Below are 13183 nucleotides of genomic sequence, written 5' to 3'. Positions count from 1 at the left end.
CGAAAAGGTCTGGCAAACGGAATTAAGCGTATTGAATTGGAAACATTACCCACACGCCCTTGCGTCACAATATGACATAACTCTATGAGATCATACTGCAACCTACTCGCATTGTACTTTTGATCGAAAGAATGCACCATTTAATTTCCCAAGTGTCTTTTTTAATCTTAGGAGGACCTGAATGCTTGGAGCACACCTTCGGACCACCTGGTTTGACAACTCCTAGCAGCAAAAAGGCACCGTCATTGTGCACAGTCCGCCAGTCGTCCCTGTCGACCTGGTGAGCAGCTGATCCGGATTCTGCCTAAAGACTCTGGACACAGCCTTCCTCTATTACCCGCTGTTCATCTAAACATGTACGCGTCCCAAAAAGGCCAAGCACTCCTAGACTCTTTCCTAGACTCTTAGCCTGTGGCAAACAGAAGATAACTGGCCCCCCATCAGAGGTTTAGACTGTACTAGCAACTTTATCCTAGCGATTCTGCATCAACTCTTGTTGTTACTTGCTCTCTGGGGTTCAGGACCGGGATAAGCACTTTGTGACAATTACTGATTTAAAAAGGGTTTAATAAAATAAATACGCTTGATTGATGATTGAATTGAGGTTGACAGGGGCCGACTCCACAAATGCTATCGAAGGTGAACTTGAGAAAAGATCAATTTCAAGGATTTATTGTTCAATTTACCAAGTTAGATCCCAAGCTGTTGTTTCCAATGGGCGGCTAGGGAAACCAAGTGGGCAGAACCCAGGGAAGATAGGTGGAGCCAGCATAAATTAGTGTCATCCTGTTAGGTAATATTGGTGTTTTTGTTTACCCTGTTTCTGTTGAAAAACACCTACACACACATTTTCCCTATGATAGGTAAAAGTTAACTGGTATAACACTGGTCCAGTTCTATCTCACTCCATAGGCTTCCACTCCCAGTGGGCTATCTGGCTACTTGACCATGTATGGAATTAGTCTTTCTTATACAGAGCATGAAGGCACAGTCTAATACATTTAACAGTGTTTCCTATGATATCACTCAAAAATTAGAAATACCTTAACTAGTTTTCTGTTACTCATTTGTGTGTGTGTGTGTGTGTGTGTGTGATAAGAGAATGCGTTAGCATGCGCGGCAATTAGTGTATGTGTGTGCTGAAACGTTTGTGTGTATTTGTGTGTGTGTTGATGGATCCACTGTGTGTGTAGAAATTAGTGTGTGTGTGTGTGTGTAAGAGCCTGTTGATGCAGACCAGTACTGACAGGAGGCAGGCAGCCAGTGAGTCTCGTCACAGAAGCCTGCCAGGTCCTTTTTTACAAAACAGGCTGCTCACGCTCCTTCTTTAACTCCCTCTCTCTCTTCCTCTTTCCTCTCCCCATCTACCTCTTTCTTCCTCTTCCTGTATTTCTTCTCTGTCTCTCTCTCTCTCACTCTCTTTCCCTTTCCTCTTTAGTTTTTCACTCAGCAAGTTGGGTATTCTCTTGACATGGTTGACAGGTGATCTGTCAGTGGTCTGCCATTTTTCACTAACCCATCTGCAATATGATTAATTGTTCTTTAACAGAGCTTTAGCAATCTACAGCCACACGCTAGAACACAACAGTTAGAAAACAACTACAAACATTATTGACAGTATGAAGATAATCATGGACCTTTGGGAACATAACCTGGCCAGAGAGTCTGGAAAAAAATCTACTCCCAGGTAATCAGATTGGTAAATCAATTACCTATCTATCTTGCAGTCTGAAAAGAACTATAGAAATAGGTTACACACTTGCAAGCTAAACATACTCAGATCAATCAGAAATGCTCGCCAGGAACCATTAAACTCAAAGACTCCCACTTGGATTATTGATTTGATTGTATTCATATGTCATTCAAATGTTTTACATATGTTATTGAATTTAAATCACTAAAATCTGTCAAATAAGGCCTGAAAAGGAACACTGGTACAGTATACAGTATACAGAGGTATAACAATGCTAACAACATACTTATAACCTATGCTAAAAACACAGTTATAACCTTAATAACTTCACATCTAAAACCCATGCTAACAACACAGGTATAACCTTAATAACATCACACCTATAACCAATGCTAACAACACAGGCATAACCTTAATTACATCAAACTTATAACCCATGGTAACAACACAGGTATAGCCTTAATAACTTCACTCCTATCACCCATGGAAACAACACAACCATAACCTTAATAACATCACTCCTACCACCCATGCTAACACAGGAAAAACTGTAATAACATCACACCTATAACCCATTCTAACAACACAGGTATATCCTTAATAAAATCACACCTATAACCCATGCTAACAATACAGTTACAACCTAATAACATGACACCTATCACCCATGGCGCTAACAACAAAGGTATAACCTTAATGGCCACTCGTAATCATGGACCTCTTTAACAAATGAAGGTCAGTCAGTCCGGAAAATTGCGAAAACTTTGAATGTGTCCCCAAGTGCAGTCGCAAAAACCATCAAGTGCTACAATAAAACTGGCTCACATGAGGACCACCCCAGGAAAGGAAGACCAAGAGTCACCTCTGCTGCTGAGGATAAGTTCATCCGAGTCACCAGCCTCAGAAATCGCAGGTTAACAGCAGCTCAGATTAGAGACCAGCTGAATGCCACACAGAGTTCAAGCAGCAGACACATCTCTAGAACAACTGGTAAGAGGAGACTGTACGGTGAACGGATGGATTCTACATGCCTGGTTCCCACCGTGAAGCATGGAGGAGGAGATGTGATGGTGTGGGGGTGCTTTGCTGGTGACACTGTTGGGTATTTACAAAATTGTAGGCATTCTGAACACAGCATCCTGCAGCGACATGCCATCCCATCCGGTTTGTGTTTAGTTGGACCATCATTTATTTTTCAAAAGGACAATGACCCCAAACACACCACCAGGCTAGAGTGTGCAAAGCAGTAATCAGAGCAAAGGGTGGCTACTTTGAAGAAACTAGAATATAAGACATGTTTTCAGTTTTTTCACACTTTTTTGTTAAGTACATAATTCCACATGTGTTCATTCATAGTTTTGATGCCTTTGGTGAGAATCTACAATGTAAATAGTCATGAAAATTAATAGTCATTGAATGAGAAGGTGTGTCCAAACTTTTGGCCTGTACTGTATATTTTATATATATATACACCCATATTTTATATAATCACATTACACCTATAACGCATGCTAACAACACAGGTATAAACGTAATGACATCACATCATTAACCCATGCTAACCACACAGGCTTAACCTTAATAACATCACACCTATAACCCAGGCTAACAACACAGGTATAACCTTAATAACATCACACCTATAACCCATGCTAACAACACAGGTATTACCTTAATAATATCAAAAACTATAACCGTGTTAACAACACAGATGAATATCTGTGTGTGAGTGTGTGTGTCAGAGCTCTGTTCCTACTGTACACTTCTTCAACCTGCCTGAGCAAAGCTAACACCAGGGATTACACCAACACCCCAGGATTTGTTCTACATATTGATCCTATGTATTGACTGTGGACTCGACACATGTCCTCAATGTAGCAACAAGAGCAGTGGGAGTGGAAAACACTGGTTAGCTGGAAGAAGTCTCTCACATACAAACACACACACACACACACATACACAGGAACTGGCACAGTCAACATCCATGTACACACACATACTGCCCATCACATTTCTGTACCACAGGAATTAGTACCGCATCCAATAATCGAGAAAGCAGAGAGCATTGTATGTATTCCTGAATGAGTATGCATATTACCCCTCCATTATTGTGTCAATTTCACTAGAGAGTTTGCCCTCTGACATGTTAGACGGACGTTGTATTGTACACATTTTTGTCTCACAAAAATATATGCCTATATTTTATGGTGGCGGACAGTTTTTAACTGATCTGTTTGTCAGTTCTAGCAGTATTGTTTAGTATCTTTCAGTAATCTATTTAGTAAACAGTGATTTAATTATATTATTAGCCTGCATTATGACGATCCAATCCAATTAACTAATTACATTTGAAATAGTACGCTATCTAACTTTAATGCCATGAAAGATGCATGGAATCAATAAGGCTTTTATACAGGTGATTTGTTTTATGGTGAATATTAACTTCCCCAAAATGGAGACACACGCGCCGTCTTATAAGAGTACAGCTTTCATGACCTCTCGCCTCTCTTCTGCGTTTTAGTCAAGGTAGCAGATATACTAAGACTACTGATCACTAAAGTGAAATCACCCTTCATGTACAATGGTATCATTTCTCAATACAAAGAGACTACCGCCGAGGTGCAATAGACAGGGGACATCCATACCCATTCTTATACAGCAAAAGACGACACCCTTGCTCTAACCCGTCTATGTAGGGTAAATCTAAGTAAAATCCTCTCAGGGCAATGTATACCTGAGCAACCCACATGTATGTAATGTACTAGCGGAGAGAGCGATCATAAAGGCAGTAAAGAAGTCAGTAGAAGGCAGACACGTGTGATACTGTAGATGCATAGATTAAAAACAGATAGCGGACAACGTAATTGTCTGTGAGGTATACATCGGGAATAACAACATAGCGACACTCAACTCCTCATCTACATTCAGTGGGTGGGCTTTATGCTCTAATCAAAACCTCAAAATTTAGGATGAGGTTTCAAGCATTCCATTGAATGATAGGTCACCTCTGGAACTTCTTATGACAGAAGAAAAACGCGAGCCAATCCCGAAGAGATTGGGGTGTTTCTTATGCATATCATTTGTCCCACATGGGACATTAGTTTTGCATCTGTGTGTATGGAGTTCAATGCACACTGCATGTAGCCTTTGATCCCAGCAGCTGTTAGCTTTTTTCCTATGACAACACTTGACAAAAAGACTGATGGTACAGTTTGGAAAATGCAATTGAATCTTGATGGCCTCATTTTTCCCCCATTATTATACATGTTCCCGAAATAAAAGTAGCAGGATGCAACCGTTCCAATGTGATTTTATATGACATTTTAAAGAGACCTGAAAAGGGAACAACTAGCATGAGGTGCTAATAGGATTGTGCCTTTTGTTAATGACACAATGTTTATTTGAAAACCAAAAGAACAGATGATGAATCCTGCTTTCGATTACATTTGAGTGTTCATAAAATAAATGCCATAAAATACAAATGATAATGATTTAAGGCTGATATTTTAGCTAATCTGCTTTAAACATCACATATGCCATTTAATACCTTGTTATATGCAAAGTGTTTGTCGGTATATTGGTGGAACACCTGTGACGGCTGCGCCGCGTGGCGCTGCGAACCTCGCCAGTGTACTAACTGCCGACTGGAGACGATGGCAAACGCACCCCTTACATTCCCACACATTCGCCAGTGTCTTGTTAGTAATAGTGTTGTCTATTCGAGTTCCTGGTTTTCACCCGCACCTCGTGGGTTATTGTGTCTGCTTTCTTTGAGACTATGTGGTGTTTTGGCTAAATTACAAGACAAGCTAAACAGTTACTTCCCCGTGTTGTTGCTTTTTGCCTCTCCTTTACGCACTCGCTATCCTTGCACCTCACAACGCTGAGTTGCTTTACGGCTTTACGGAAATAACCAACGGTGGGATGTCCCATAGACAAGTGTGTTTAACCTGAAATCATGTGAAACACCTTGATTACACACAGATGGACTCCATTCAGCTAATTGCATGACTTCTAATGACCGTCTGTACACCAGCTCATTCAGGCGTGTCACAGCAATGGTTGTGAATTAGCGGCTTATACAATTCCTTTGACATTATGAACTTCTTGTTTTGATCATTGGCAAAAACAAATTAAATGTTTTTGCAAAAACACAATGTGCTAAAGTCTAAGGGGGTCGAATGCTTTTGAGAGGTGCTGTAGATTGCCAAGTAAGCATGGTGTTATCCAGTTATCTGCTAACGCTATACCTAGTAAGCTATCTACCAGTCTCTGTCTGGCCTATCATATGTACAGAAATTTGCTTGTGTGCTTATAATAATAAACCACAGACAGGACAGTCTATAGGGTATTCCAAACCACACATCATCGTTAAAGGTTAGCTAGATGGCCATGCTAGGTAAACGTTTTCTTGCTATTGGCAAAGGCTTTCTAGAATCGTAAATATGTTGTTTCAGCAATTCCCCTTGTCCACCATAGAGGATTGAAACTACACATATCTCCTTTAAGTAAAACATCCTGGATTTCAAACAATGACGAGGGTGTACATGAAATAATGTGCCCGCCATTCCTGTGTTAATTTGATCTGAAAACTTTTTAGAACGGTGCAGTGGCTGTACAGTAAGCTATTGCGTAATTCAAATCAGACTGGCTTTAGGACCACACGCAGGCACTTTGCTTTGTGGTACAGTAGTTGCTGGATAGGTCTGGTTACCCTAGTAGAATAGAGGCTACCATTGCAACTAGCAACTGTGATTTCTGGCTCATGAAATTTTGGTGACCTAGCTGACATTACCTCTAGCTAATTACCTCCCATAACGTATGAATGAGGTAGATATTTATCTTATCAGGGTTTTCTGAAACCGGTAAGGTGTAGTTAGTCTAACGTTATGAATGATAGTTGCAGAATATATATTAGCTTGCTAGCTAACAGTCTACATTACACTAGGTTCACCTCACTCACAGCTAGCAACATATGACACAAACCAAGAAAAGACTGAAGTTAGACAAACTGGAATTTTTTTATGCAAAGAGTGGTACAACTAGCTAGGTATGACACATTAGAATATATAGCTAACTAACTAGCTTAATATTTGATCTCTTGAAAAGTTGGCTAACGTTGTACTAACCTACATAAGTAGCTGAATTTGACATTTAATAGATCAAACATTGCCATCTGGTTCTGCAGGTGTCAATGTAGCTCAAGTTGTTCATGTCATATTATGTCCTGCATTTTAGCAGAATCAGATGGTGACCGTGAGAAGGTTCTTGTCACAGCAGGATCAGACACCCAGATAGAAAAGGTCAACCGTGGAGCAGAGGTGAAATTTTGTCTTTAAAGGTGGATGACTTAAATAAAATTAGTTATGTGTAGCCCATATCTTGAATTTTCATATTTATTAGCAGAACCAGAAGGATGTTGAGTCAACCTGTGTAGTCATGCAAGAGAGCGGTGGAGCTTAGGAGGTGAGGTTGCTAAATTCAAGTACAGTACTGGCAAAAGGTACATGTAGATCACATATCAGCAACATATTAAAATACAGAGGACTTTTGTAGCTTTTCACTAAGAGCACTCATCATAGACAATATGTAAACTAAGTAATATTAAATGAAATGGCTGAAGGCTGTATTTTTTGTTTTTGTTGTAGCAGAATCAATGAGATTTGTGTCCATCAGTGCACAGCATATTGTCAAAAGTATGTGAACACCCAACCATCACACCTATATGAGCTTGTTGGCCATCACATTCCAAAACCATGGTTGTATGTAAAAACAGCTCCACCAGGGCCTGCAGTGGGTGGGCTTGACTTCTATAGAAATGTTTTTGTTATTTTATTTTTTATAGTGTGTTTCTATGTAGTGATGGCCATTCGAGGTTTCATTACCTCGAACTACATAGAAACACACAATAAAGCCATTATTAAAATATATAAGGCAATTTTGTTAACAATCTAGTCTGTACATTTTATGTTTAATGTCTGTTCCAATGTTATTCTTATTGCCTTACTTATCTACTATATTGCCTTACAAATTTCAATGATGGCTTTTATTATGATAAAGAAAATGTCGATGCTGTCAGCATAATATATTGCTGCTTAAATAACAATTTCTATGTGGTTATCACAGTCAGACCTCAGGATCGGCTTTCTGTGCGTATATACCGCTTCACAATTTTTCATAAATTTTTCATGTAAGGACAGCTTGCACCCCGGCCTGGCGTCACCAGTGTTTGTCCTCCTCACATTTGAAATCAAACCTACGCCCCTGATTGGAGTTACTGTAAAGCAGAATCTTTTGAGCAAATAATAATCTTTGTAATAATTTGAAAAGTGAACTTAACCCTAAGCTGTGTATATTCATGATAATGGTAATGAAATTACCCAAAATACCTCTGATGTTATGCATGATAAATGGAGAATAATATGAATACTGTTCTTCACCCCAGACAGAGACAGAAACACACAAGGTCACTTACTTTCCAATGACTCACTCATGCTACTAACAGTCACAGGAAATGCTAACTGTTCATTTCCTGATGTAACATTGATTACAGAGCCAGAAATCTGAGTCACATCACTCTTATTGCCACTGTCACATTAATGAGCGAGAGAGAGAGAGAGAGAGAGAGAGAGAGAGAGAGAAAGGTATAGAGGGTAGCGAGAGAGAGAAGGAACGAGCAAGAATAAAAGGAAAGAGTTAGGATTGACTTCATGAATGTGACATACTTTACAGGCCAGACACAACAGACGCCACAGAGCAGAGCGTTAAGAGTGACACCAAGTTAACTGATCCAGCCACCCAAAAGGGGAGAAATTGCAGGGCTGTCTGCTTTTAGTGGCTCTCCAGCATCCAGGAGGAGAGTATGAAGGGAGAGAAAGAGTGGTAGCTAGATGGGACGGGATAACGAGAGTGTACTGGGCACACGTCTTCGGGCCCACGCAAGGTCATTTGAAAGTCGGATTGGCAATGTCTCCAAATTGCATTGTGGTTCAACAAGAACACAACATTTTTTATTTAACAGGAAACAATCAGAGCTTGGTCAATACTAGCCAATCCTTTGTCCGCTGTCATTTTATTTTCTTCAGGCACTCAAAGAATCTGCCCCAAAACTATAACAACAAAAATTATATTTTGCAGGAACGTTTCTCAGTCATGTGGGATAAGTGGACATTGGGCATGGGACCATGCTTTATGGGCAAGTTACGTCTCAATACCTACGCACACATCTCTGCTACTACAAAAGCACAGATTATATCTGGTCTTACCTTCACTAGACGATCCAGACAGGTCGATGATGACGTACACCCTTCCTTCAGGCTCCAAGTCAATCTGAGAGAAAAGAACAAAACAGAATTTTTTTTGTTAAGCACCACAGAGAAAACTTTGAGTCGTAAGGTACTGTATAACACAATGAATAGCAAGCATAGTCTCCTGGCCCTGTGTTGTGTTTTGATGTTTGTGTCGAGCATCTAGTGAAGGTGAAACATTTCTGTAGTGAAGTACATGTCTATATTAGAAATGAAGGATGAGAAGATATGCATTGCCCGTGAACAAGAACGACAAGATGCTGAGAAGAAACACATAAACCCTGTACATTAGGGTGTAGGTATTTGTTAAGTGTCATGAAAGTGAAAAAAGATCTAACATAAATTAAATAAAAAATGAGTTACATGCATTCCTATTCAGTGACTTAACCCGAGTCTATTTCAATGTAACAACCGTCACTCTTGCCCTTCATCTGCTGTGATCCCACTGGCATGAAACCATTTCAAAAAATCTATTGTATACAGTAGCTGTGTATCTCTCTCTCGTCTAATCCCCCCCCCCCAACACACACACACACACACACGCACACACACACAACTCACAATAAGTCATCTGCAGCCCTCTCTGTGAAGGGTATTGATTTGAGCAGAAGAGGAAAGAGAGGCTGCTGCAGTAATGGCCCCTCTCAGGAGCTAATGAAAACTTAATGGCTGCTGTATCAAAACACGACCAGATGAGGACATGTATGAGAGTTCAGTTGCCTGGTTTAACACAGTCCTGCCCACGTGCGAGTGTAAGCATATGTGTGTGTGTACGTGTGTGTGTGTACGTGTGTTAATATTAGAGCAGGATCTGTTCTGAGTTACACTGCAGCTTTATCTATGACCAGCGAATATGGCTGGTAGGCTATACATCCACTCACCCACGGCCCTGTCTAATGCTCCCCCCCCCCCCCCCCCCCCCCCCCGAATCCACCCACACCCTCTCGTGCCCGTCTCTTACGCCCGTTGCCTGAGCTCTGCTGGGCATATAGCGTATGAGAGTGAGTTCTGGTGTGTGTGTCTGTGTGTGTGTGTGTGTGTGTATGTGTGTGTGTGTGTTAGATTATTTCATAAAATTGAGTGGGCAGTGATGGCTGCGGCTGGGGCTATGAAGCCGCCTACGGCCCGTCCATAATCCCCCTGCACAGCACACACACACACAGACACAAACACACACACACACACATACACACACAGACACAAACATACACACACAAACACAGACACAAACACACACACACACACACACACAGACACACACACATACACACATACACACACAGACACACACAGACACACACAGACACAAACATACACACAGACACATACAGACACACAGTGTCTCGATTTGTATCCACAAATAAAAATACACATTAAAATAGACAAACATCAGTAAGGTTGTTAGGTGCATCGGCACTGAAGGGTAGTAACAGCACCTTCTTCTACATGCGGCAATGCCACACACACAGACACACACAGACACACACACAGACACACACACACACACACAGACACACACACACACACACAGACACACACACACACACAGACAGACACACACACACAGACACACACACACACAGACACACACACACGTACACACACAGACACACACATACACACACACACACAGACATACACATACACACACACAGACACACACACACACACACAGACACACACACAGACACACACACACACACACACACAGACATACACATACACACACACACACATCAAACACATCGTGCTCCTGTCCGTATCCTCATCTGGTTCTGCTTTGACGGAGCGCACACACAGCTACGATTTGGTGCACCCTCCCCTGCAGAGAGGACGTGGGCCTAGGCAGGATAAGAGGTGGAGGAGGGGGCCGCTACGGTGACAAATCCCTCGTTCGACCACAATGCATTCTAAAACAGGTTATGACAACATTCGCAGATGCCATTATTGTGTTACCAGTGCCCCGGGCAGGTTGCGCATGGAGTCACTGAAAGACACCTAGAGGTGCCGAAAAGCTGTGTGTATAATTGTAGCCTGCCTATGCCATTTAAACACTCTTCCACACTCTGGGCTGCCCTCGTCTTACTCTCCCAGCTGTCCCTGATTCATCCGTCAAACCCTCCCACCCACACCCAGTAAAGACAACCCTTTTTGGGTACGGCAGCATCGAGGGACCCCCCACTGCCAGCCCGAGGTGAAGAACAGGCAAACAGTCCTTGCATGTGTGAGGTCCTGATGACCTAGTACACTCTCTCTCTCTCTCTTTCTCTCCCTCTGTCCCTCCCTCTCTTTTTTTTCTTTTCGTCTCTCTCCTTTTCCCTCCCTCATTCCATCCCTCACGCAGCTCTCCCCCTCCCTCACTCTCTGGTTGTCGTCCGAAAGATGTGCAGAATAAACAGAGGAAAGGAGAGAATGGCGGGGGAAGGGAGACAAAGAGATGGCGTTGGGGGAGCGTCTTTCTCAGCCTGCTGGATTCAACAATAATCGAACAGGCTACTGGGCGCCGCAGCGGCACCGTACGTGGAAACAGATCATTTTGTTGTCTGAACGGCACAAGTGACACTCTCTACTACGGGTGGACGGAGAGAAAAATAGGATGTCGGCCACTTAGAAGGATCAGCGCTATTGAAGCGAATACAATGTAGACAGCGAGGGAGACAGGAAGCAGTCAAGGCAGCGGTGAAGACAACGATGTTGTCTGGACAGGACAGAGACCGCCACGCTGCCGCTGAGTTTGTTGTTCCGCCACGCGACCCCCGATGCCCCCCCCCAGCCCCAAACACACGCATACACACACAAACATACACCCGCCCCCTTTCCTTCTTCCATCAGCAGACCTCCGGGTATAATCAGATTCACAGGTGCTGCGGCCACTATATTTAGACTCGGGCTAAGGAAGGAAAGGTGTGTGTGTGTGTGTGTGTGTGTGTGTGATGTATAGCATTTCTGAGTTTTTGTGAGTGGGTTCAGTGAGGAAGCGAGAAGGATATGTATTCGTGTGGTGAAGCCTACGTGTTCGTGTGGGTGTCTGTGGACTTGAACTGTGTAGAGCTCGATCCTCATACGGCGCTTGAACGACTGTAGAGCGCCTTAGTCAAAAACATTTTCTGTGGGATTTAGGTGAGGAAAAGTAAATAAAACGTGTCTTTATCTGTAGGAGGGAGATATTCAGAAATACTGTGTAGTTGTGTATGTCCAGAACCATGTATGTGTATTCAATATCAAAAGCAATGTTTTAAGGAAAGGTTCAGGCATTGGTCTGAAGCCGCAGAAGAAAGAAAATATACAATGAGCACAAGAATTAAAAGTTTTCCAGCACAGAGTGCCGCTTCAAACCAGGGCAGCTTGTTAGGATTCAAACTTTCTCAAACAGCCTAATTCATACTCTTAGAGCAGGTGCTCCAGCAACAATGTGCTTTGAATCACAAACAGAAATATATGCTGTATTACATAAACATCAGGGTTAACTGAGCTTAATTTGTATTGTTGTAATGTGCAAGGTTCCTCTAGTTTAAATGATAATTTATATAAACCTTTATTTTAACAATTTAGAATGTCACTGAGAAAAATATATATTCTATAATACCATCCTTTTTGGTCAATAGTTGCCCAACATTAGAACTGGAGGGAGTGTTGGACAATTGATTATAGCTATAGAGTTGTATAGAAACTGCCTGCTAACATAATATTAACATATGCTTAAAAAAAAACACTTTAGCAAACTTGGTACTGTTTTATGAAATGCTATGCGGATGAAGTCACAGCCTCTGTCAAATGAATATGTAGCCTGATGTTTCTACCCTAAAGCGTTATTGAACTATGCATTTCTAGCTTACGACCCCCTACTTTCAGCTACCCACTATCATCATCTGTTTCTACCAATCGGAAGATACGATTCTTTCAGTTGATCAGAAAACATTTGGATTAAAACATCAAGGAGACATGAGCAGGAATGTACTGGAATGTATTCTTGACGTTTCATCTCTGCCAGACCCTTAAACGTCTCTGATCACAACACTGTCTCTTTTTCTGTCTGTTTCTCCTCCAATTCTAACCCCTCAGGATAATTGTACACGCTCGCACTCTCTCCCCCATACTACTCTCTCCTCATCTATCCTATTGTCTCAGCTATCGGCTAAATCCCTCTTTTTTGTCTCCTGATTTTGCCTCGTTACCCTGTTCC

At 41.9% G+C, this 13183-nt stretch overlaps 1 protein-coding gene across 1 annotated transcript in view; it reads right to left on the bottom strand.

The window, feature by feature from the left end:
* Positions 1 to 13183, bottom strand: part of LOC105021252 (protein kinase C epsilon type) — a 96781-nt gene that overhangs the window by 50402 nt on the left and 33196 nt on the right. Inside the window, exon 2 of the mRNA XM_010888789.3 lies at positions 8959 to 9022. Coding sequence (XP_010887091.1) covers positions 8959 to 9022 — 64 coding nt within the window. The remainder of the gene's footprint in view (positions 1 to 8958; positions 9023 to 13183) is intronic.

This window comes from Esox lucius, chromosome 5 (genome assembly GCF_011004845.1).
Source record: "Esox lucius isolate fEsoLuc1 chromosome 5, fEsoLuc1.pri, whole genome shotgun sequence".
In the NCBI taxonomy this organism is placed as follows: domain Eukaryota; kingdom Metazoa; phylum Chordata; class Actinopteri; order Esociformes; family Esocidae; genus Esox; species Esox lucius.
This window is presented reverse-complemented; position numbering and strand designations above follow the sequence as displayed.